This window comes from Gracilinanus agilis, chromosome 4, assembly GCF_016433145.1.
Source record: "Gracilinanus agilis isolate LMUSP501 chromosome 4, AgileGrace, whole genome shotgun sequence".
Taxonomy (NCBI): Eukaryota; Metazoa; Chordata; class Mammalia; order Didelphimorphia; family Didelphidae; genus Gracilinanus; species Gracilinanus agilis.
Window position 1 is genome coordinate 169,279,487 of NC_058133.1, and position 25,584 is coordinate 169,305,070.

Consider the following 25,584-nt stretch of genomic DNA (forward strand, 5'->3'; position numbering starts at 1 on the left):
AAATTACTAGCTTAATCCAAGCACATAACCCGCTTTTATTAAAGGAGCTCTCAAAATCAGAATTCAGGCCAGGTGGGAGCACTATTTTTCTGGCCCTTTTGAGTTTATGTTTAGGGGAGGGGACTTGACTTGCTGGTCAAGAAGCTGGTTTCTGAAACCAAACCCTTTTCCTGTAGAGAGTATGGCTGGGATGAAGGGGATTTTTGCAGGTACTAAGTGCCAGATAACAAATCTCTACTCAGCAGGGTAGAATTTGGCCTGGCTCAGTTACTCTGGAGCTTTCTTATAATGGTTACCTTATTTGTTGAGTTTTGAGCTTCCAGCCTTTCTCCCCAGTGTCTCCTCCTGCTACAATTTTCTATTCATTTCTGCCTAGGCTGAGGCTGAGGTGGCTTCCTTGAACCGTCGGATCCAGCTGGTGGAGGAGGAGCTGGACCGTGCTCAGGAGCGCCTGGCAACCGCTCTGCAGAAGCTAGAAGAGGCAGAGAAGGCGGCTGATGAGAGTGAGAGGTGAGTTTGGGTGCTTCAGCTGCTCTATGGCTTTCAGTAGCCAAAAGGTTTGCTGCTTTAAATCATTTAAGTTATTTGCCAAATACCTAGTTTTTAAGTTTTCTTTTTCTTCTCTGTTGATGGTTCTTAGTCTTATGTTAGATAAGCAAGCTAAAGGACAAGAAAAAAGGGCTTTTGAATTTTATAACCCTTCAAACAAGTTCTTCCTGGGGATTTCTAAAGTTTGCAGCTAACTTCATGTTTATTATGGCATCTACAAGTTATTCTCCCTAAGTTACAATAAGCCTTTGTTGTTCCATTCTTTTAGCTAATTCTCATCTTTGTCACTTGAAAATAGACATTTGCCCTTTCTAGGTGTAGATTAAATTATAGATTAGATTAAAAAGGAAGCCACTCCTTGAGCCATAAAACTTCAGAGTTCCTGCTTCATTCCCACATGTCTTTCCCTGCCATATTCTCTTTGTAGAGGTATGAAGGTCATTGAAAATCGGGCCCTGAAGGATGAAGAGAAGATGGAGCTGCAAGAAATCCAGCTAAAAGAGGCCAAGCACATCGCGGAGGAAGCAGATAGAAAGTATGAGGAGGTGAGATCCCCATCTGGCTGTGTCTCCAGAACCCTTCCCCTGAGCCCTTTTGGAAGGGGGAGAACAAAGCATGTTGAAGGACAAGAACATTTTGCTTTTCTTCACTGATCCCTGGCTTGGAACTTTGTGTGTAGGTGGCCCGCAAATTGGTGATCATTGAGGGGGACTTAGAGCGCACAGAGGAGCGGGCCGAGCTGGCTGAGTCGTGAGTATCTAACTTCCAAAACCTTATCACAACCATTGATCACTTGTCCTCTGTTATGGTCACTAATGTGAAAGAACCCAGCATTCCCTCAATCTTGTTAAACAAGGCCTTTGGGGTAGGGGATGTCTGGACCTTACTTGAGGGAAAAAATGGGCTCTGAAGAGATGACTATAGGAGACTTGGCTTGTGGAATGGCTTTTGTGTAGAATATTCAAAAGTTAGGAAGTGATGAGTGGGGAGAACACAAGATCTAGAGTCTGCCATCCCAGCCTCAGAAGGGGACAACCATTGTGCTTCCATCCCCCAAGTTGTTGGCATAGAGGGGGAGGGGTGCAGGAGCTCCCATTGTTACTTGTCTTGTTTGCTAATTAAGGACAGGATGAACACTTGTTGCTCCGGGTCTTGTGTAACAAAGTTAGCCCTAACATGGGCATACTTATGCTTCCCACCCATCTCTCCCACCTGTACCCCAAACACAGCATGTTGTGACCATGGTGGTTTGTTTTTTCTCCTTCCTTTTTTTCTTTTGCTCTGCTGCTTGTACTTTTGCTGTGCTTCTTTTTGACCCATCTCCCTCTCCTCCACCTGGCTTGTGCCACCCCCACCCCCACCCACCCCCTTTCTCCTGTGACTACACTAACAGCCGTTGCCGGGAGATGGATGAGCAGATCAGACTGATGGACCAGAACCTGAAGTGTCTGAATGCTGCTGAAGAAAAGGTACTAACTGTTGCGACCACAGAAAGGGTGTGTGTGTCTGTCTGTGTGCATTTGCATATGTGCGTGAATGGTTGGTTTTGTTTTATTTTGCAGCTTCCTCCCCTCCACTGGTTTGTTTGACTAGTCTTCTCATCTCCTCTCTCATGGAATGCTCCATTCTTTCCCACTGACTTGGCATCCTTCACCTTTTCCTTCTTAGCTGCTTTACTGCTTTTCCACAGGGCCTTTCCTTCTCTTGAGGGGCTTGGAGATGGGAGCTGGACATGGGAGCCCATCTCCACCTCAGGCATTGCTATGCCCCGTTCCTGAACATGTCCTATCAGGAGCTTGTCTCTTAGGGGTTCTTCTCTTACTTTAGTCTTCTAGCATACTGGTTCCAGCCTAGAAGGGGCTACTCTCCCCATCTGTGCTGCTAGTAGTGAGGGGGTGGGAAGAGTGGGGCTATTCAGGGTTGTCTTGGCACTTCTCTGCCCTGGTGACTTCTCAACCCTCTCTACCTATAGATTCACATCTGTATGTCTCTCTCCTCTTTGTTTTCTTCTTCCCTTTTCCTCTCCTGCCTTCTTTAAAACATCCACAGTAAGTGTTCTGAGCTGGAGGAGGAGCTGAAGAATGTCACCAACAACCTCAAATCTCTTGAGGCTCAGGCGGAGAAGGTAGGGGCTGGTTCATGAAAGGGACAGGCTTTGGGCCTGGGCCCAGCCCTACCATGTACATCCAGTAAGAGAAACCCTCTTTTTGTGGGGTGGGAGGGCACTCTGTTCAAGACATGGTGGTTGATACTGATCCTTCATGCTCTTTGCATTAAAATTTAAAATAGCTTCCTGCGTATAGAAGGCCAGGACCATGGTTCTTATGAACAGGCAAGGCAACTATCCTTGATCTAAATAGGTCTGTAGGTAATCTTGAGGGCTAGTGAGAGGAGAGGTACAAGGGACTAACTTTCCCCTTTGGCATCAGTGTGAATGACTATGTTTTAAAAGTTCTCTTGACTCTGACTTTCCTTATGAATTGAGGGAGAAAATAAACTTCTTAAAGTTTAGGATATCTAAAAAATACAGTTTTACAAATGAGCCCTAGGACATCAAGACTGTGGATAATGAGGACATGAGATGATTTTAAAAAGAACTTCCTCTACCCACTCCCCCTTACCTCATGAGGCATTAAGTACATTCATTTCCATTGGTTGTTGGTGGGGGAGGAGAGTTAGTACCAATGAGGGTAATTTGATCTAACTACTATTAATTTAATTCTCTTGCAGTATTCTCAAAAAGAAGACAAATATGAAGAGGAGATAAAGATTCTTACTGATAAACTCAAGGAGGTGAGCTGTCATAGAGAACTAAAGTAATACACAGTCTTATTAGCATAGTTCATCTAACTTTGGGGCCCTGAACAGTAGAGAAGCTATGGTAGGGAATAGAGAGCTGACTCAAAAGTTAGGAAGACCCAGGTTCAAGGCTTCCTACTGACCCATCTTAGCTGTGTTACCCTGGAAAAATCCCTGAGGACCCTGGTCAACTTTCGAGGTCTTTAACTTGTTGAATGGTAGGAGGCTTTATCACCAGGACTTCTCTATACTGGTACAATCACAGATGTGGATCCAAGGTGGGGGAGGGATTTCCCTTTTTCATTCAGACTTGCCCATTCCTGGTTCTGATCAGTCTTAACGTCTTCCTCAGGCAGAGACCCGTGCTGAGTTTGCTGAGAGATCGGTAGCCAAGCTGGAAAAGACAATTGATGATTTGGAAGGTATGAAACTTAAGGGATGGAAATAAAGGGCTAGTAGGTGGTGATATTGCTCCCTATATATTCCTTCTGTTTCTGAAGACTTACAGAGAATTATCTGCCTCTCCACCTCTCTCTGGAGACATAGTGAGAACCCAGTACATGTCCTTTGTACTGAGTGACTGGTTTAAGTGTGCAGAGAGGGGATGTAGCTTACTTTCTCCTATTTAATCTAGTCCCAAGATTTCTGCCTTCTACTTTGAAGCTTTGGAGAACCTTGACAGTATCTGTCTCCATTGTAGCCTTTTTGTATGCCCCTAGTTTTTGGGTGGCATTTGAAACCAAACTCTTCCTGTGTGTCAGTGGCTTCAGTGACCAAGTCATCTTTCAAGACTTAATTCCCTATCCAACTGTCCCCCAAAAAGGGAAACTGTGGTTGTGCCCTCCCCCCAAGGCTGAGCAATAAGTAGAGCTTTCTAAGCACTTCCTATCACTAGTTTGATAGCTAGATTTACTCATCAGCCTACTCTGCCTTTAGACTTGAGAACTCTTAAGGTATCTTTCCACTGTGGGCACAGGTTAGGTATATCCCTATTAAAAGGTTGGGAGGGTGAGGAGAGATCACATGCCTGGGATAATGAAGGTAGGCATGCCTGTTGGGCAACATTTTAAGTACTAGCAGGGCATCTTCCTGCTGTAGGCACAGGCTAAGTTATTGAATATCCCTCCTAGGGATAGTGGGTATGCTTTGGAGCAGCATTTTAAATAGTAGCCAAATACCTTTGAGTTCTGTCTCACTCCCAGGGGTTTATTGTTTATTGAATAGAGTAAGGATAGTATCTCCAGGGGGTTACAGTCATAGGAACTTCCCTCAAGGAATGCCCATTCTCAAATTCCAACTTCTACATTTGGTCGGAGAGAGGAAAGAAGAGCCCTGAAGACCTAAGTAGAAGCTGTACCTCTTGGGGAATCAGAGGAATGGCTCCTAGCAGGCTGTTACCCTAGCTGTGGTTCCTGTTCCACAGCCACCCTTTCTTCTTCTCTTTATTGATGATTCCCTCATTCCCTCCACCCCTGGCACATCTCACCTCTGTCCCTTTATTATTTTCTTCGATTCCTGTCTGTGCCTTTCCTCCAGATGAGCTCTATGCCCAGAAACTGAAGTACAAGGCCATTAGCGAGGAACTGGACCACGCCCTCAATGACATGACCTCTATGTAACTATCTGACAGCAGAGTGGGGTTGGGCTTTTGTCTTTGGGAGGACAGGGTGTGCATAGAATGCTGTGCTGTTGTGGTGTCTGTCATTTGGAAACACTAATATCTCCACCCTTACCCTCAGTATTAGAATAAAAGGTGGTGCTGGTTACTGGTTTGGCCAGTGATGAGGCATTGATAAAGCTAAGAGTCCCTCCTTCCCCACCAACAAACTGGGCAGTGGTCCTATTTGTAAAGTATAGACAACATACCTTTTATTCTTGCTGTGTTCCGTTACATTGTCTCTTGTCTTTTGTCTCCTCATGGAGGAAAATACTAAGGCTAATAATGTTTCTCTGTATTACAGATAGAGAAATCAGTCCAGGGAAAGTCCAATCTATAAATGACTTGCTTGGACTTGAGTAGTTCATCCTTATAAAGCAAAAGGCCCCAGACAATTTGTAGTACTTTGTGATCTGGGTCCAAGGGAGACCCAAGTTGTTCTTCTTTAAGACTCTAGCTGAGTCCTAGAAATGAATGGGAAGTAACCAGCACCAGAGAGAGTTGTCTAGGGCCTTTTTCTGTTTGTGGATCCTTGAGTCTAATCTACATCTTTCTCCTTCCTTCCTACTAACTTAAAAAAAGAAGCCAAAAGTCTGGCTATAATTCCTGGTTCCTCTTTTCTTATCCCTATTACTACTCTTTCCTGAATGTACCCTGACTATTGAGAGCCACTCTCATCTGGGGTTTCATTCTCACTTCTCCACACAGATAAGCTCTCTCCGTTTCTGCTCTGTTCCGGATCTGCCCCCTCCGCTCGGGGAAACCGCCCTTCTCTCAGCACCCCCAGCGTCCTGTGCTCTTCCTGGATTCCATTTGGGTGGGCCTGGCTGGTCCCCAGGGGATTGGATGGTGGGGGGAGACTAACTCACAAAGCAATTTATGTATTCAATCCCCTTTCTCCACCCCAAATTAAAATGTTTCCAAGCCGCTGGATGCCTCACTCTGCCCAACTTTTGAGTTCTTGACAAAGATATTGCTGTCTACAGGAAGGAACTGACCTCTTCAGGGTGTGGTTTAGGGAGTAGACGTGGTGGGCTCTCCTTCAATGATGTGTGAAATCAATGCTACTTTTGTGTGTCTTGACTATTCTTTCCTGATATTTAGACATTTTGTTTAGCTACCAGAATGGTTTAATAGTTCAGTGTTCTTAGTGGATTCTGAGAGGATCCTGCTTCTTAAATTGCTAAAGTTGAAAAGACCTTTTTAAGGTCAATCCCTGTTTCCTAGCTCCCAAACCATCTCACCCTTGAGTGTGTCTTCTATCCTGTTCTTGACCTCCATTGAAAAAAAACAAAAAACAAGCACCTTAGAAGTTCTCAACCCCTGTAGTAAAGAGTCTAAACGAGTCAAATATTTGCTTATTCTAGTATTTTCCCTCCTTTTCTCAGTCTATATTGGTTTCTCCTTTAGGAGATAGGACCTTTATATAACTGTTTCTCTTGAAATTCACACTAGAAATCCTATTTAGGGATGACTCTTCCCTTCTCTCCCTCCCTATCAGAATCACCCAGTCAGGCTTCTTCTATCCCAAAAAGGAACCTAGACCTAATATAAACTCAGTGACTTCAGACATACTTCCTTTGCTCTTCACTCTCAGAATGACCCAAGGAAATATTACTGGTATAACTAATACTTTACCAAACACCTACCATGGTGAGGAAAAAATCATAATAAAAGAAAACAAGTCCCTTTCCTTTAATTTGGGAAGGATAAGAAATTCACACAGTTGTCAATAGCAATATCTATAAATTGCTATAGGTGTATAGAGGGAAAAAATTTTTTAGCCAAAATCAGTAGCTTATAATTAGAATTGAGACAGCTTCATGATGAAGTTGGGTAGATTTTTTTGATGGGAGGAGGGTAGGGTAAATAAAACCTTTCAAGCTAAATAAAAAGCATGGAGATGGGAAACCAACATTTGGGTAATGGTGTATGTAAGTAATATTTCTCTGCTCCAACCATATAAGTCTTTAGCAAAACTAGAAGGATAACAGGCCAGACAGATCTGAGGAGATTTACATGGTATGCTAGAGTCTAGACTTTTTGACAGAAATTAGGAACCCACTGGAAATTTTTTAACAGAAGGATGACTTAATATCATATATATGTACATGATATAATATGCATATATCATTTAAGGTGAATGGTATGCATTATTTTCCTTTTATAAATGGACAAACTCTTAGGTTCAGGGTTTGACTTAGCTTAGTGTTACATAGCTAACAGGTATCCATACCTAGAATCCAGTTCTTGTGACTGGCCCCAGACCTCACAAAAATTGTGGTGTGTTATGACTGGCCTGTCAGGACAGATTAGAAGTAGAGAAAAGGGGAATGGAGGGGGAGGGGAAAACCCCTTGGGAAAGTTTAGTTAAGTGGTAATAAAAGACTGAACTTAGATGATGGGAGTGGGAAAGGGATAGTGTAGACAGGAAATTGTGAGCTTTTGAACTTGGGTAACAGCAATAACACCAACAGGAAAGTCATTCTGTAGCAGAAAGATAAATGTAAGAAGACACTAGATGCTGGAGCTGCCTCCTCATAGAGAATGAAGGCTTTGAATACAAAGTCATAGAACTTGAGAATTAAAGACTAAGGACAGAATTTGGGGAGAATGACTTGACTCCATTTGTAGGAGAGGAAGAAAGGGGAAAGGAAGAGTTAGCAGTGTTGGGATAATAGAGTGTTAAGGAACCCAAGGAGCAAGAGGATGTTGATCTAGAGTTGAAATGCTACCAGAGCCTGGATAAAAGGAATAAGGGAAAGCTATTGAGTTAGGCTAAAAAATTATTTAGTGAGTGGTAAAGGTAGAAAGCAGGTTACAAAGAACTGAGTAAAATGTGATGAAATGCGATATAGTGACTTCAGTTTTGGGAGTCACAATTTAAGAAGATTGATAACTGCCTTATATGGGTCAGTGTGAAAGAAAGATTAGATTTGTTCTTTTGTCCCCAGAACATAGAATGAAATGGGGAAGTCTCAGGGCTTTTTTCCCCTCAATTAAAAAGAAAGTTTCCTAATACAACAGAGCCCCCAATCTAAGGTTCTCCTTTCCAGGATTTTCCATTTTCTGGGTCATTCTCAGAAGTCCTATCTCCTTCTACTTTCACTTTCACTTTTAGTCACTTTTACTTTCTTTTTAAGAGAGTTTTTGTTTTTGAGGAGGTGAGAAAAGTCTGAAGAGCTAAGGGGAAGGATTAGGGATAAAGAGCATATACATATATATATATAGTCAGCTGGAAGTTCACTGATAGAACACAGTTTTAGCTATCAGTGGTATGTTTTGGAATATATAGTCCTCAGATACTGGCACCCTACTGTAATTAGAAATTGTCCAAGGAAGAAATGAACTATTTATAGAGGGAAAAGGAGGAAATTGTGGGCCCTTCTCTGTAGGACTGTGGTGAAGGGCAGACTTACTCCTAGTTAGGAATATTTTAGAATGGATTCTCAGTTTGCATGAAGGTTGGATCAGATGGCTTCTGAAATTCCTTTCAAGTTCAAGATCATGATCATGACTACTGTTCTTGAAGTTTGACATGATAGAGAAATTGGTATTTGCTAACATGGTCAATATTTATTTAAGATGGGGCTGCTAATTATTAGCACAGTAGCTAGAGCACCAGGCCTGGAGTTGGGAGGACCTGGGTTCAGATTTAGCCTCAGGTACATGTTAGCTGTATGACCTTGGGCAATTCACTTAACCCCAATTCCCTAATAGTCCTTGCCAAATTTATGTTTTAGAATTGAGATTAAGACAGAAGGTAAGAGTTAAAAAAACAATTTAAAAGACCCAGCACAGAACCACAAGAAAGGAAGAAATAATAGATAATATAAAGTAAGAGAAGAACTTAACTAATAGATTACTGAGGCAAAAGAAGAATATCTTGAAAAGGAGTAATCATTTCCTTTGAAAGCAAGTGGAGCATGTAAGCTGGAGTTTTACCTTAATCTCAATGAAGTATGGAAGTTAGAGTTGGAGGTTAAGATTTGAAAAAGCCTCAGGCTTCCCCCCTATCCATATTAACCAAGGTACAGGTGACCACAAGAAATGGTAAGTTGAACAGTGTAAATCTAAACTTGAGGAAAGATGAGCTTTAACGATTTAATATTTCCTACCCTTTCTCTGCCTCAAGAATAAGCTGTTCTTACTCTAGTAGGGTGCCCCCAAATTAAAATGCTTTTATCACTTGCTGATCCCAATGACAAAGGGTATGATATTTTTAAGCCACTCTGAACTGTTCAGTTTGCCTCTCCCTGAAGCACCCACTCCCCACCCTCCATTGAGCTTCTCAGAAAGAAGGGTGATTGGGTGTGGTTATTTTAGAGGATTATTCAACCATTCACCTACCTGACTGTCAAGTCTGGGTCAAGGAACTTTTAAAAGATGGCTATGCCCCCAGTCTCCAGCAGGGTGGGAGTGAGGCTGACCTCTACTACTTTCAGGCATCTTTGACCCCACCTAAGTCTCTTATTCCCAGGGAGAACTCCTTCATCCTGTGCAGGTAGGGAAGTTTAGTGTCATAGAATCATATACTTAGAAGCTATCTAGTCTGACGCCCTCGATTTAAAGATGAAGAAACTGAGACTCAGATTATCTCTGATTGATATTTATTCACTGATTTTATAGGCTGAGATAATTCCCCAGTTCCTTTTCTCCGAGGTAAAAGGAAAGCTAGTTTATATTATAGGCCTATGACAGCTCAAGTACATTCTAATGAATGGGTTGGCCCATAAGTAGGCAGGGCTTGGGAAAGAACATTGGACCATCAGATGTGTGCGCAGTATGTCTTGCTTTCCTTAAAACTGTTAGTAGTGTGGGGAGGCAGCTGGGTAGCTCAGTGGATTGAGAGTCAAGCCTAGAGACAGAGGTTCTAGGTTCAAATCTGGCCTCAGATACTTCCCAGCTTTGTGACCCTGGGCAAGTCACTTAGCCCTTACCACTCTTCTGCCTTGGAGCCAATACACAGTATTGACTCCAAGATGGAAGGTAAGGGTTTAAAAAAACAAAACAAAAACTGTTAGTAAGACACCAATACCCATCAATCCGTGTCTTTAACTAGAGAACTAGCATCTGATCATAAATGCCTAGTCTAGCAAAGCAAGAAACAAGGTCAATCTGGTGATGAGATTTGAAGCAATTCATCTTCATAGAGATAACTTTGGAGAAAGAATACTCCATCCAAAGACAGATAACTTGGGTTAAAATCTAGGCTCTGACGCTGAAAAAAATCAACCTCATTGGACTCATTTCTTCATTTGTAAAGTAAGAGAGTTGAACAGATGGACCACTGTGGTGGTCCCTTCCAGCTCTAAATCCATAGTATTTAAAGCCTAAAGTCAGAGGTGAGAATAACACATTCTGTGTACCAATTGAATTTGGTCTAACACCAAAATACTTCCTCCTGTAGTTTTTCACAATTCCTTAATTCATTTTGAGTGAAATATATGCTGTCTAAATTGCTTAAATCTTCATTTGTAAGGATAGATATATCTTGATCCATGGGCCTCAGAAGCCTCCCTGATATAGAGAATGAAAGTTCTGAAGGGTGTGGCCCTTCTGTAGAGTGTGAGCCCTAGGGGCAGCCTGGTGATTTCCTGGCCACAAAGACCTATGATTCTACAATATTCCTGAAGAGCTTGGGAAACCTAGGTGCTCTGAGAAAATATAGACCTGGTTAGAGATAGCATTCATCTCTAAATTTGAACTGCCTTCTTTCTGACACCAACCAGACAGGAAATTATAGAATCACTGACATTGATTGGAGGGTTGTAGAGTTTTTATGTAACTTCCAGGAGTGTAGGATGTATGACCAATCAGTTCCCCTAAATCTCATCCTAAAAGAAGACACTCCTTTTAAAATGGGAAGAACAGAAATATTCCAGGGCAACTATTTAGTATATTCAAGTTCCTCTCTTCCTTTCCCCTTTATTCTCTGTCATAAACTGTATTCCCTTTGCATATCATTCTATGAAACATGAAATGAGGATATAGATGAAAGGAAGCTTAGCTAAGGAGGATCCATGTATAAGACCTCAGAGAGAAGATCAGTGACTTATGAACTGAAGGGGATAATCAGAAGACTGGGTCGGAAAATGTTTCTTAACTGGACTAGAGAAAAATTTTACTATATTCTTGGGACTAAGAGGTACAAATGTCACCATTGGTTGGTCAATAACTATCACTTTTTTTGTCCCAAAGGATGGAGTGGCTAATTTAAAAGATATTCTGTCTTTCTAGGATCCCCTAGACTTCTTGGAGGGAAAGTGGGGTGAAATCCAGCCTGGGGAGAGACCTGTAAAAAAACCTAATAGTTTTAGACTTCAGAAGCATATTAAATTTGGGGAATTCCTGGATACTGTGTATTAAATTAGCTGAGGTTCTGAGACAGTCTAAGGAACTGCTATACCAAGCTAGAGAAAGGCTGTCCTCCTAATTCAGAGTTACAAAACTGTGAGAGAGGGATTGGCTTGTTGCCCAGCTCCTTTCCCTGTTACTGATAAGATATAAACACATAACACACAGGCTGACATCCCTGTTGCTAGTTTGGTTTCTGGTTAACAACCTAGTGATGACTTGACCTCTTAATTGGCTAAAGTACTTAACTTCTAATAGGTGGATGGGCACTAGAGTGGGTAGAGGAGAGATGCTGCCCAACCTTCCAAAGAGGACCATGTTCTTTGCTCATTCTGTCCAATTTCTTGTGTGCCCCAGCAACAAGGGTTGCTGCGGTACAGTGTTTTCCCATCTCAGTATTGTGTCCAGTTACCTTCCTGTAGTCTTAACTTTCCTCTTCTGCTTATCTGGCCCATTCACCTGACCATCTTTCCACACTGTTTGATGCTAGCTGACTGGACTATTCTCTGTCCAAATCCTTCTCCCACCTAGTGTGATTCACTGATGCATGTGTTATGCCAACTAGTTGTAAAACTCAATTCACTTCCAGTACTCTACTAACTTTCCCTTTTTTCTCTCCTCTCCTCCTCTTTCCCTTTCTCTTCCTCTTGTTCCCCTCTCCTCTGTCACTGTTGCAGAGCGTCTCTACAGCCAACTTGAGAGAAACCGCCTGCTCTCTAACGAGCTGAAGTTAACGCTGCATGATCTGTGTGACTGACGGGAAGGGGCTCACTAATGCCCCTTAAACCAAGCTTACAGTTCATTGGCCTGGACCCCAGCAAAAGCTGATCAGTACCCCCCCCTTTATCCCTTGGCTGAGCAAACTAACTATTGTTTAATTGGGGCAGTTGAAAAATAATAACATGTAGCATTTATATAGCGCTTTAAGGTTTGCAGAGCACTTTACAGATATTATCTAATTTTATCCTTACAACAATCCTGGGAGGTAGGTGTTATTATTCCCCATTTTACAGTGGAGGAAATAGGCAGATGAAGGTTTAAGTGACTTGCCCAGGGTCACACAACTACTATGTATTTGAGACCAATTTGAATTCAGGTCTTCCTGATTCCAGGGTCCAGTGCACTATCCACTGTACCATCTAGCTGCCTCTAGTAACCAGAAGAAAAAAAACAAAAGCCTTTAATTAAGGTAACCTTTCCACACCTGTATAAATCCTAAAGCATTACTACTGACATTCCTTGCCCTTTTTACACAAATTTGCAGGGGAGTGGGGTGGACATAGACTCCAAATGGAACTAAAAATTGGGAGGCCAGGAAGTCCAGGAGAATTTGTCTCCTTGACATCTGTTCTCTCCCTTAAATACTAGCTGTTCCTTTCCTGTACACTGATTGTAGGATATGTTCCCTTTGCATGGATGGTTTATAACAATAAAAGGACTGACTCAATTGTATGGTGTAGCTATGCTTCATCTGTAGGCCCAGGGGTGGGTCAATTCAGCCTGGGTTGAGATAGCAAAGAAATTGGATTGGGAGGAAAAAAGAGTGGGGTAGGTTGGTCTGGCTCTCAGCTGTCATCAACTTGTTTTGGGACATACAGGGATGTTGGTCTGTCCTTTTAATTGAAGGAGTCTGGGGGTGGTTCACTTGGTGGGTTTGAGTCGTCTTAAGACTTGGCTAACTTCTGGTCACTCTCGATCTTATTTCCTAGATCACTTTTCCCCATGTTACATGCTTCAGTATGTCTAACTCAGTCATAGGCAAGTCCTATATGGCAGCCTCAGAAAAGCTTGTCGGTGGGGGACAAGACATTCTTGGTACTTTAGTTGAGATCTTTTGGCCCATCGAGCCTAGTGTATGGAAGTATTCTCATGATTCTCACTGCCTGCTCTGCTCTGCTTTGGAGACCAATTTGGCTTGAGTAGCTTCACCTTTGGTAATCTTCTCTTTATCAAGAATGTATTAGGAATGCTCTCATCCTGGTTCCTAGTGCCATCGAGATCATCTAGTCTAACTTAAATTAGGAAATGCATAGACTTGTTTATCTTTGCATAGAGAGTAAGGTTTGTAGTAGAGTTTTGAGCCTAGGTCCTCTCTCTTTAAACCCAATATCCTTTCTGTTGCAATAAACTCCTTTTCCCCAACCTGAACTTTCCTTTGTTTGGTGCTGTCCCTTCACCCAGTCTTTTGGTTTTCTCACCACAGAGATGAATAGGGTTAAATTTGCTACTGTAGTGTGAGCCTGAGTGGAGAGTTGTAAGGTCAGGAAATAACAAGAGTCTAAACTCCATCCCACAGGAAATACAGCAAACACCTGTAGCTTCAGGAGGCAAAGGCCTACAAAGCTGAGTGAGGCAACAACAGCTTGCTTCTGGGGCTGTGAGATTCTGTTAACTGCCCATCCATGGGGAGCAATTCTTAGAGTGTGGACAGACTTGGAGTTTTGTTCCTAGCCATTGTAACCTCTTTCCCTTTGCCCCCATTAGATAAACTGAAATGCACCAAAGAGGAGCACCTCTGCACACAAAGGATGCTGGACCAGACTCTGCTTGACCTGAATGAGATGTAGAAACCCCTTTCCCCCACCCCAGCCCCACCCTGTCGCTGCTCCTTCCACTGACTCTGACTTCGCTGGAGGCCAGCCTGCCTGAAGCTGACCTTTAAACTGAGGGCTGATCTTTAACCTGAAGGCTGCTTTCTTCTCTGGGTCCTTGCTTACCCTTCCAACCCTACCCCTACCCCAACTCCCTGTGTCAATTTCACCAAACTGTCTCTGCAGCTCGCCCCTAGAGATCCCAGCTGGGCTAAGGGCTGAGCACTTTTGGGAACAGCATTTAAGGGAACCTGAGCACAATGCAATAGTGTCTTTAAAAGCATGTTGTATGATGTATACATTTTGTAATTACCTTTTTTGTTGTCATAGCAACCATTTGTAAGACATTCCAGATAATTCCCCAGCTCCTAGGCTGCATCTAATTACTTTTCTTCCTTTTGGATGGTAAATCTTTTCTGCCTAAACAATGTCCCTTCTCCATAGAAGAGGGAAAGAGGTGTTAGCCTGCCCTACTGAGAGTTGAACATAGCCCAAGGAAAGACTCTACCATGGGAAACCTCTACGTTTTGTACCAAGCACCAGCCAAACCAGAAAGGTCATTCCAGGAGGAGTTTGCCAAAAAAGGAAAAAAAAAAAAAGAGTGCTGTTCAGGTTTTCAGCTTTAAGGTTTTTTGGGGTGTCTTTTTTTTTCCTTTTTCTTTTCTTTTACATTTGCATCAGTAGCAACCAAGCAAATTACACAGACAAGACCTCTCCGAGACCAAATTGTCTTCCCTCTCCTCACTCACTCACAGAATAGATCATGTGCCCCAGAAGTTGGGGTGTCTACTCCTATCCCCACTCCACCTTTGAAAAATAACGTTTTTGCCACTGATTAGCCAAGTGAAATTCATCTCATTACCCATTCCTGGGTCTGAAGCTGCTGTCTCTAAAAGTGCCATCTCATTGTGCTTTGTATCACTCGGTGCTGGAGAAATCTTGAATAGCTTGTGTACAATTTTTTTTAATTTTATGTATATTATTTTTGAAGCTTTATTTCTCTAGGGTGGGGAGCACCAGGACCACCCCATCCCACCCCCTGTCTGGCTGTGAGTGCTCTCTGTCTGCAGTCCATGGGCTGGCAGTGTGCTGATCTTTTTTAATTCCTTTTTTTTTTTGGTGAGGTTTCTGTGAGGTCTGTGTTAGGTTTGCATCGTGCAGCTTATTGGCTTGAAATGTACTCTCCTTCGGTGTGGTCTATTTGGGAGCCAATCTGGAAAAAGAGGAACCAATAGTGCAAATGTTTTGATACTGAAAATTGACAAAATGTCTTTTGAAATAAAGAACCAGTCCCTCTACCCTCAGAACTGCTCGTTTCTCATTTTCTCATAACTCATTTACTGACCATGCTCTCTCCCCAGAAGTCATAGTAAATAGCTAAGACACATTCTGGGAACGTACGTATTTTCCCAATTGGTCTTTGACAATCCTGTGGGGTAGATAGAGCCAGGATCATCTTCCTTTTAGATGACAGGACAAGGAAAAGGGAGTATATCATCTAATTGGCCCTGGGCAAATATTGTTGGTGATTATCTGTTGTTAACTTCTCTGGGACTCCAAGCCAGCAAATTTTTATCTTGCAAGGTTTGGTTTTAGCCTTTTGGCTTTTGGATGAACTCCAAGTTCTATGATTTGCTGTCAGGTTTTCATCTTTTAGAAAAAGCAATAGCTTGTTTTCTGCCCAGGATTTCAGTTAGTTTTAGGGGAGAGAATGAATCTCAGACTCATCTTTGAGAAGCTTACTTATTCTGCACTTTACTTTTTGGCCCAGGAAGTTAGAAAACAATCTAAATTGTCAACAAATATTCAAAATCAACTCTGTGCCAGCCACCACCCTAGGTGATATGACTAGTGATCAAGTCTGAGTTCTCATTGATGTAGGAGATTCATACCTTCTTGGCAACTTAAACTCTTTAAAGAGTAATCATAGTGGATAGGTGGCTTGTCTAGGGCCACTCAGCACAGGTTAATATGTTGTCAAAAAGAGGACTTTGACACAAGTCTAACTTGTTTTTTTGAGGCCTCCTCTGGACATTACATACCTCTAGGGTGCTAGAAATACAAAGCCAAAAATGAAATAATGTTTTCAAGAAACTTAGATTGGGGGATGGGGTGGTGGTGCAACTGAGTAGCTCAGGGGATTGAGAGCCAGGCCTAGAGACGGAGAGGTCCTAGGTTCAAATCTGACCTCAGACACTTCTCAGCTGTGTGACCCTGGGCAAGTCACTTGACCCCCATTGCCTACCCTTACCATTCTTCTGCCTTGGAGCCAATACACAGTATTGACTCCAAGACGGAAGGTAAGGGTTTAGGGAAAAAAAGAAAAAACTTAGATCGGGAGACTAAGGACAATGTAATTTGGGGGCAGGGAGGAAGGTGATAACAGTTGGGGAGTTCAGGAAATGTTGGTGTGAGCTAAGCTTTGATGGAACCTTAAAAGATGGAGTCTTAAAAGATGACTACATTCCAGCCATGGAGGCTGACCTGTGCCAAGGGCAGGACCTGGAGACAATGTCACTGGTGGAAAAAACAGCTAGTAGGATAGTTTGGCTAAATCATAAAAAGCCATGGAGTAAAGTGACATATAATAATCCTGAAAAAGTAAATTAGTACCATGTTATGAAATGCTTTAAATACCGGAATCGATAAATCATTGTTACCATGTACTTTGTATTATGCTAGGCCTTGGGGCCACAGCTACCAAACAGCCCTTGCTTTCAAGGTACTCATGTGAGAGACAAGTTTGGGAATAACTAGGTACAAATAAGATAAATTCAAGGTAGTCTTAGAAGGGAAAACGTTAAGGGGGTGGGGGTGGGAGGGTGCAAGAAAAACTGGCTGTATGCTGAAAGGGCTTCCCTTCCACACCCCATCCCATCAAGAAGGAAATACAGTATAACTAAGAAGCTCCAGTGAAGATGCAGAGTATTCCAGGCATGGAAGACCCTAAGTGTGAAGAGGGCAGAATTCCTGGTTCAAGGAACAATAAACAAATATGGCTGCTTGTAGTGAATGGAGAGGAGCAAAATATAAGGAGGGAAAGGAAGGGCTGAGTTGTGAAGAGCTTACCTGGCCAGAAGAGGGCTCTATGTTTGATCCTGGAAATAGAGCCATTGGAGTTTGATGGAGTTGGGGAGAGGCTTGAGATAGGGAGAACAAGAGGAAAGAAGGAGCAACCATTATGTGCTAAGTATCAAGCAAAGCCCTTTCTTTACAAATATCTCATTTGATCCATTTGAAGGTTATTGAGAGATTAGGACATGAGGTCATGGAACTAAGGTCCAGAGAGAAGAGAGTCTAAGACCATTGATAGTTCTTGGGGTACTCACTGAGGGCAGAACATCAATGGTAATATATGACAAAGGAGACTAAGGACCAGTCAGAAAGCTGGGAGAAAAACAGGGTCTAAAAAGTTTTCTGTGACCCAGGTGAGTCTACAGAAGGAAATATAGAGTGATCAATGGCATCAAATACAGAGAAGAAAGAAGAGGATTTGGAAGAGGCCATCACATCTTGACAGTTTGCAGGGTTGAGAATGAAGGAGATTTATTTGAATGATGGAAGAAGCCAGATAGAAGTGAGTGAAATGAAAGGAATATAGACTGACTTTTTTTCTTATTCCCCTTTGGCTGTGAAGGAAGGGAAGAAAGCTTAAAGAGACGATAAAAATTAAATGAAAGAAACTTTTAGATTTTGTTTTGTTTTAAGTCAAGGGAGACCTATGATGAGTAGTGCTTAACACAGACTTGTATATTAGGAACTTTTGGCAGTGGTAAAGTGAGACCTATAAACCTTTTCTGAATAATATTTTTAAATTTGTTTTTAAAACGTACATAGAATTACAAAAGAAAATTACACTGTGATATTTCTGTTAGTCATTCACAGACCCCAGGTTAAGAACTTGGTCTAGCAAGAGATTGAAGATTAAAGAAGGAATGACATGAATGATTGCTGAAGCTGACTGAGGAAACAAGGAGGGGGCTGGGATTAAGGGTGCAGTTAGAGCTTTTGTAAGGAAAAGTGGCATGTTCATCAGAAACTGGAGTAAAGGAATAATAGTTTGTTCTCTTCATGGAGGACCCAAGTTATCAGCCTCACTCTTCGAAGAACATTGCAGTCCAGTGGCAGGACAAAAGACAGAATGACTGTCAATTGCCTAGGATGCAGTGGATGAACTATGCTTGTGCTTCTTCAATGTCTAACCAAATCCTAGGCAGACCAGAGCCTGCTTCAGCTGCCCTCATGGTCCATTGGAATGAGTTGTCGTCATCTGTCCATTCCACTGGGGGAAGTCTTCTTATGTTTGGGATATATTCCCTAACTCCCCAGGGATTTGAGGTCCATTGGTTACCCTCAACCTGCCTAGATGGTTTTATTGGAGGTTAGCCATTACTGGGCTTGCCTCTTAGATCCATATGTGAGAGTTGGGTCAAAAGTGGACACCAGGGGGCAGCTGGGTAGCTCAGTGGATTGAGAGTCAGGCCTAGAGACAGGAGGTCCTAGGTTCAAATCCGGCCTCAGACACTTCCCAGCTGTGTGACCCTGGGCAAGTCACTTGACCCCCATTGCCTACCCTTACCAATCTTCCACCTATAAGTCAATACACAGACGTTAAAGGGTTTAAAATAAAAAAAAAAGTGGACACCACACTTCCCAGCTGTGTGACCCTGGGCAAGTCACTTGACCCCCATTGCCTATCCTTACCACTCTTCTGCCTTGGAGCCAATACACAGTATTGACTCCAAGACGGAAGGTAAGGGTTAAAAAAAAAAAAAAAAAGTGGACACCAAAGGTATCTGAGTAAGCCTGAATAGGGTACTAATCCTCCTTGACCACTCTTTATCCCCCAAAGTAGAGAATAGTGGGTGTTTAAAAAAAAGACCCCAGATAAAATTGATCTGTTTACACTGCCCATTTGTTCTGGTTCTAACCTAACTTTTATATCCAAAGGGTCAGAAACAGGCAGGGGAGGGAATGGGAGTCAGAAATCCTGGGTTCCAATTTATAACCTTAGGCCAGTTACCCGGGGGGCTTCAATTTCCTATAAAAGTATGAGTTGAGACTAGATGACCTTTCCCAAAAGATAGCAGTATTTTCCAGCTCAGAAACCGATTAGATTGTATCTAATCTTGCCCATCAGGAGCTTGCCTTTCTGCCTCTTGAGTTTGTTTCTATCTCCGGGGTAATGGTGCCATGCAGAGGGGGAAGGGACTCGTTTTGCTAAATTGCAATTGAGGTGAATTTAAAGAGGAAGTTTAACGAGCTCACTAATGTTATTAGGCCTCAGGTCCCTCCTTGCTCTGTTATTTTCAGAGTGAGACTGGGAGGGAGGGTAAAAAAACTTTTGCTGCGGTTTCTGCCACGCTTTCACCCAGGATGGGCCCCTCCCTCTCTCCTCGCTTCTACCCTCCCCACAGCGCGCGCCGAGGCCCCGCCTCTTGACCGCCTATTGGCTGTTACGAGCCGGGGCGTGGCCGGTGGTTGAGCGGGATCCCGGGCCGCCATGAGGAGGCTTGGAGTCCGAAGGGATGGCGGCTTGAGGCCCCCCTTGGGGCTATCCCTGCCCCTGAAGCTGCCGCTGCCCCCGCCGCTGCCGCTGCTGCTGCTGCTACTGCTGCTGCTGAACTTGCTTGGCTCCTGGGCCAACAAGCTCAATGTGCCGAAGGTGCTGCTGCCCTTCGGTCGCGAGCCCGGCCGGGTGCCCTTCCTGCTGGAGGCCGAACGGGGTTGCTACATTTGGTGAGGGGCCCCTGCCCCAGGCCTTTGGGCCTTGGGGGGCTATCCCCAGGGGCACATTGGGTCACCCCGAGCGCGGTGGCCCCACAAACGAACGGAAAGCTACCTGAGTGCGATGGCGCACCCTGCTTTGGGGAAGGGAGGCGCCCTTCCATAGTACAGACCGCCATTCACCCCACGGATGGCCCCCTGGGCGGGGACGAGGTGGGGAGGAGACTGGGCCGAGGGCGTCCCATACCTTTGGAAGCGGGTTTGGGTGGGAACAACACTTAATGGGATGTGAACTACCTCCTCCCCTCTCCCGTACCTCGTTCCTTGGTGCCCCTGGAGAGCATAGTGCCCATAGGAGCACATGGGTCACCTGGGCTTTTCTCGAATTAGATAAAGATAACCCTAGAAAATGAACATAATTATCACACCACCACCAAAATTGAAAGGTCCACAGAGGGGTAGGTACCTATCTCTTAGGTTTCCTAGCTTTGTTCAGGAAGTATAAGACCCATCTTAGAAGCAAATAGAGCTTTAGCCTGGAGTCAGGAAGGTTCAAATGCAGTGTCAGATGTTACCTATGTGACTCTGGGCAAATCACTTGACATCTGTTTGCCTTCATTCATTGGAAAAGGAAATGGCAAACCCTTAACAGTATCTTTGCCAAGAAAACCAACCAGTATTGGCAGTGCTGTAGTCAGAGGATCACAAAAAATTGGACATAACAAGGATTCATCCTAGAAAATGAACTCAATTACCACCTCCACTTCCACCCAAGTAAAAGTACTATGGGCACAGGTGGTTATAGGCCAAATGTGCTTTCCTAGTTTTAGAGAAGGGTAGGACCTATCCTAGAAAATGAGTTTCTTCACAATCTCCACCCATCAGGAATGTGAAAGATCTATAAGAGCAAGTAGGAGACTTAGCTTTGGCTGGTTGGCGTGAGCTCTTTCAGCCTTTGGGAGGAAAGAGGCCATTTCTAAAATGTAAGCACCCTTTCCTTCTTTTTTTATGAGACCTCTGCCCAGAGTCTGAAGAAATCTAGGACAGATATACAGAGAGGTTTAGTGACTCTTAGGTTGACAGGATGCAAGAGTATTTGGCTTTTTAGCTTATTAAGTGTTTGGTTAGGTGACCCCCATCCTGGACTTGAAGGATCCCAGCTTCTTTGAGAGGACAATCTCCTTGAAAATAAAAACTGAGTTTAATTTTACAGATTTAGGGGAAGATTAGCCTTTACTAAAGAGATTTTTGGCAAGGGACCTTTTGGAAAAAAAGCCTGCTGAAGTCTTCCATTATAGTTTGTACCCTTAGAAAGTGAATACTCTTCGTTAGTTACTAATACATGGTTACTTTATGAATTTGAAAAGGACAGATTATTTTTTCTGGGAAAAAGAAATTTTCCATTAGTTCATTCTTTCATACGCCAAGTACTTTGTTCTGGCAGGCATTCTACCCATCATGACGCAGTCACCGTTGAACCTCTATACGAAAATAGTACCTTTTGTTCCCAAAGAGCTATACTTATTGCTGAATCTACTCAACCAATACGCCTCAGCAGTGTTATTCTAGCCAGAGAAATAGGTAGGTTGAGAAAAAACAAGTTCAAATGGAACTGGGATTTTATCATCCAAGGACATTCACATATGGTCATTTTTGCTATCCTAAAGTAAGAAGACTAAGTAAAGGATTTTTTAAACCAGAGGTGCAACACCCCCTTTAATCTGGAAAGGCAAGTATGGTATAGAACAAATGTGTACAGGAGGATGACAAGAGAGGGTGGATGAGCCCAGCTCTGGACCCAGATCACTTCAATTCTCTTGTAACTTCTTCCTATCCTTCTCTTATTCCTATTCATGTTTTAAGCACCTTTCTACCCAGGTTGAGTGCCATGGTTAGGATTGGTGGTTAACAATAAGGAATCCTTGTGTTCAAGGGAGAATTTATGTGAAATGTCTAATCTGAGGACCAGACCAAGTAAGGAGACCAAGCCAAAAGGGGAACAACGGATTAGAAAAATTTTGTTCAACAACTAGGTTCAAGTCTTTGGTATGTGCTAATGCTAAGTACCGGAAATAATTAGGCAGTGATGGGCTTTCCCTCAGAGAGAAAGAGAGAGAGAGAGAGAGAGAGAGAGAGAGAGAGAGAGAGAGAGAGAGAGAGAGAAAGTAAGTGTGTGTTGTGGCTACCATAATAAAATAGACAAATGAGGGTGGTACAAGGAAAATTATGAAGAAAGTACTAAAACTGAGAACTGGGAAACAATTTATTGGGGACATAGAGTGTGAGCTAAATCTTAAAGGGCCAGGATTGTGTAAAGCAGAGATGAGGAGAGAATACATTCCGGATAGGAGGACTAGCATATGCTATTTGGAGTCAGGAGATAAGTTGTCCTCTTTTATCAGCTTTCAGAATGTGTGTGCAGAGGAGATGTATAAAGTGAGGTGGAGCCAGGCTGATGATTGTGATCTTAAATTTTAGATGCTGAGGTTTCAGAAATACTCCTTGATTCATGCCTTTTTTAGTGACTCTCCTTCACACTGTTTCTGCTGCTTGATTTGAAGTCTTGAAGCCAAATTGTAGAGAATGTTAAATGCTAGGCTAGAGAGCTTGTATTTTATTCTATAGGCAGTGTGAGTGACCTGGTTAGACCTTAGAAAAATTATTTTGGCAGCTGTGTGAAAGATGGATTGGATGAGGGGGAAAGTTTGAAAGTAGAGAAGCCAGTTAGAAGGCTGTTAAAGTAATCCAGAAGAGAAGCGATAAGGACCTGAAATAAATTGGTAGATTATGAGCAGAGAGAATAATTATTATTATCATAATTATTGCAGCTAGCATTTATATAGCGCTTTAAGGTTTACCAAGTGCCTAATATATGTTTAGTTTTTTTTTTGATGCTCACAACTGTGGTGGGTGAAAGATAAAATGACTGAGGAAACAAAGATTCCAGCTTCCTAGCATTTAGACTTATGAAGCAATATATGCCAATTGCCTAACAAATTGAGACCAGGCCCCTTCCTCAGTTTAGGGCTGGACCTGAATACAGAGGGATAGATTTTTATACATTAAAAACAACCAAATCAGACCAAATAATTAAAAGAAAACAATTAACTAACATATAGAATTAGATATAATCTAATTTGTAATTGAAGGAAAGATTAGAGACTTTTGAATCTGAAGAGAAAATGAACAAATACGGATTCCTTGAATTCAGAAAAAAGAAGAATCCTATTCTCTCCCAAGTATGTATAAGCAATCAAAGGAGTATGAAAACAATAACTGGTTGATCAGTATGGGGCCAGTTTTCAGATCAGTCTTTGGGTCTCAATGTAGTTCCAGTCAGCATAACCTAGGTGTTTAATTAAGCAGCTGCTAGAAGTGGTCCAGCTTCCCAGACTGGACTAGACTGTATCAAACAATACAATAAGATTTTCTTCTAATTCCCACAATTGAATAAAAATTTCTCACAAAACAGAAGTTGGACTAGACCCATAATTGAATGGAAAGGGAACTGAGCTAGCTCCAGAACTGAGTCACAAGATGGAGTCACTGTGGTTCACTCAATTCTCACAATTAACCATTCTAATTCTAATCCCCTCAGTTTCCTCACAATGTAACCCTGAGAAGTATGTCTTATTAATATTCTCATCCCTGTTTTACAGATGAGAAACTGAAGCTGAAACATTAAGTGATCAGGAGGATCATATGAGGTCTGAGTCAGGATTCAAGCTCAGATCTTCCTCACTCCTCTGCACAGCCCTCAATCCAGTCATTCAGTTAACTAACATTTATTAAATGCTTGTTATGTGCCAGGCACAGTGTTAAGCACTGAGTTGTAAATACAAATAAAAGGAAAACACAATCCTAGTTCTCAAGGAATTGAGAGGAGACAACATGCAAACAACTATATGCTCAGACAAGATATGAATCCAAAATTGTAGGTAATCTGAAAGGAAGGGCACTAAGACCAAGGAAGAAATGGTAAGGCTTCTTGCAAAAGATGGGGCTTTAGTTGAAGCACAAAGCCCAGAAATGAAGAACTTTCTAGTCATGGGGGATAGCATGTTGTGTGGTAGGAAATGCCAAGAGGCTGCTGGGTCACAGAGATGTGAAAGAGAATAAAATGTGTTATATTCAATAATCTGGGAAGAGATGGATGCCACCTTTACTGACAGGGATGACAGTTGAGATTAGTGAATATAACATGTTGATGTTGAAGATAGTAAGATTGAAATGGCAGTATGGATCGATTATAGGCAGGTTATGAAGGGCTTTGAAACCAAACAGGATTTTATATTTAATCTAGAAATAATAGAGAGCCACTGGTGTTTATTTAGCAAAGTTCTATGCTTAGATCTGCATTTTAGGAAGAGCAGTTGAATAGTTGAGTAGAGGTTGGATTTGAATGGGGAAGAGACTTCTGGCAGACTCACCAACAGGCTATTGTCATGCTCTAGGCTTGAGGTGATGAGGGCCTATAATAGGGTGATTCAATGTCAAAGGAGAGAAGGGAGAGTATATGAGAGAGGTTATGAAGGTAGAAACAATGACTGATATGATTTGGGAGGGATGAAAGGGATTGAGGAATTTTGAGGATTAAACCACATTTGTAAATTGGAGAGACTGAGATTACATTGATACCTTTTATAGCAATAGGGAATTGATGAAAAAGGAAGGGTTTTGGAGGAAAGATAATAAGTTTTGTTTTGAACATAATTGTTAACAATAACAATAGCTTAGCACTTATATAGTGTCTACTATGTGCCAGGCACCTTGCTAAGGGCTTTATAAATTTCTTATTTGCTCCCCACAATAACTCTGGGAGGTAGTAGCTATTATTTTCTCCATTTTACAGTTGAAGAAACTGAGGCAAACAGGTTTAATGACTTGCCCAAGGTCACATAACTAGTATCTAAGGTTGGTTTTGAATTCTGATCTTCCTGACTCTAGGCTTAGTGCTCTTCCTCTTTTCTCTCTTGCTGCCCTCATGTTGAGTCTTAACTAAATTTAAGATTCTATTGAACATCCAGTTCAAGATGTCTGAAAGGCGGTTGGAGTTGTAAGAATGGAGGTGGAAAGAAATCTGAGCCTGAGCCATTTGTATACAGATAATTGAAACCATGGAAGCTGAAGAGATCACTAAGTAAAATAATACAGGGAAGAAAAAAAGAGCCCAGGAGAGAACCATGAGTATCCATTGCTCCAACTAGCTACTGAAACTATATTGTCTCACTTCAGAAGGAGAAAGAAATATGGAGGTAGGAACACAACTTGGCAACTGATTAGATATGGAGAGAGAAGGGAGAATTAGATATATATAGAGAAGAGAGAATCAAGGATAACTGAGGTTAGGAATCTGGATGTCTAGGAGAGGATAATTTTGAAGGGGTAAGTTAAGTGAGAGAAGCTGAGTTTTGTTCCAGAGATATCACTTTGGAGATTTCCCTCAGACTATGGACAATTAACTGGCATTGAAGTTTAGGAGTTAGCACCTAAGAGTATTGCCTCAAATTTGATGCAGAAAACATTTTTATTTAGTGGAATGGTCAAGAGATGAGGACTAAGTATACAGATTTGAGTCATCTTTTAGAGGTGGTACTTGATCGCATGGGAGCAAGTAAGCTCTCCAAGATAGAAAAAAAGAGGGTATAGAATAGAAAATGAATGATGATCTAACAAAGGAAGGAACTTGAAAAGGAGAACCAAGAAAGAATAGGATCACAGAAAGCAATCGAAAGGACAGAAAGAATGTCCAGGAAGAGATGAGTTCCTTAAAGGCAGTTTCTTTTTTGTCTTTCTATCTCCATTACTTAATAGGACCTTTCAACTAATTCTTCACAGATACTTGAGGAATTGAATTAGAATGAGAACAGGGTAATTAGAAGTATCAGAAGCTGCATAGGAGTC

The 25,584-nt window shown here is 42.3% G+C and overlaps 2 protein-coding genes across 15 annotated transcripts in view; both read left to right on the top strand.

The window, feature by feature from the left end:
- The window catches only part of TPM3 (tropomyosin 3), a 28,165-nt gene extending 12,908 nt beyond the window's left edge, over positions 1-15,257 (top strand). For 2 of the 14 annotated variants that reach the window (XM_044674657.1, XM_044674663.1), the window contains 8 exons: positions 377-510; positions 977-1,094; positions 1,229-1,299; positions 1,943-2,018; positions 3,280-3,342; positions 3,701-3,770; positions 4,885-4,963; positions 5,714-5,934. In XM_044674657.1, coding sequence (XP_044530592.1) covers positions 377-510; positions 977-1,094; positions 1,229-1,299; positions 1,943-2,018; positions 3,280-3,342; positions 3,701-3,770; positions 4,885-4,963; positions 5,714-5,717 — 615 coding nt within the window. In that variant the 3' untranslated portion in view covers positions 5,718-5,934. Of the gene's footprint in view, positions 1-376; positions 511-976; positions 1,095-1,228; positions 1,300-1,942; positions 2,019-2,598; positions 2,675-3,279; positions 3,343-3,700; positions 3,771-4,884; positions 4,968-5,713; positions 5,935-12,039; positions 12,264-13,846 lie in introns of those variants that run through there. The other 12 variants (XM_044674655.1, XM_044674662.1, XM_044674659.1 and 9 more) reach the window with 9 other exon arrangements.
- Positions 15,258-19,456: 4,199 nt separating this feature from the next.
- NUP210L (nucleoporin 210 like) overlaps positions 19,457-25,584 on the top strand; it is a 128,866-nt gene continuing 122,738 nt past the window's right edge. The window contains exons 1-2 of the mRNA XM_044672740.1: positions 19,457-19,692; positions 21,125-21,261. Of these exons, the coding sequence (XP_044528675.1) occupies positions 19,457-19,692; positions 21,125-21,261 (373 nt within the window). The remainder of the gene's footprint in view (positions 19,693-21,124; positions 21,262-25,584) is intronic.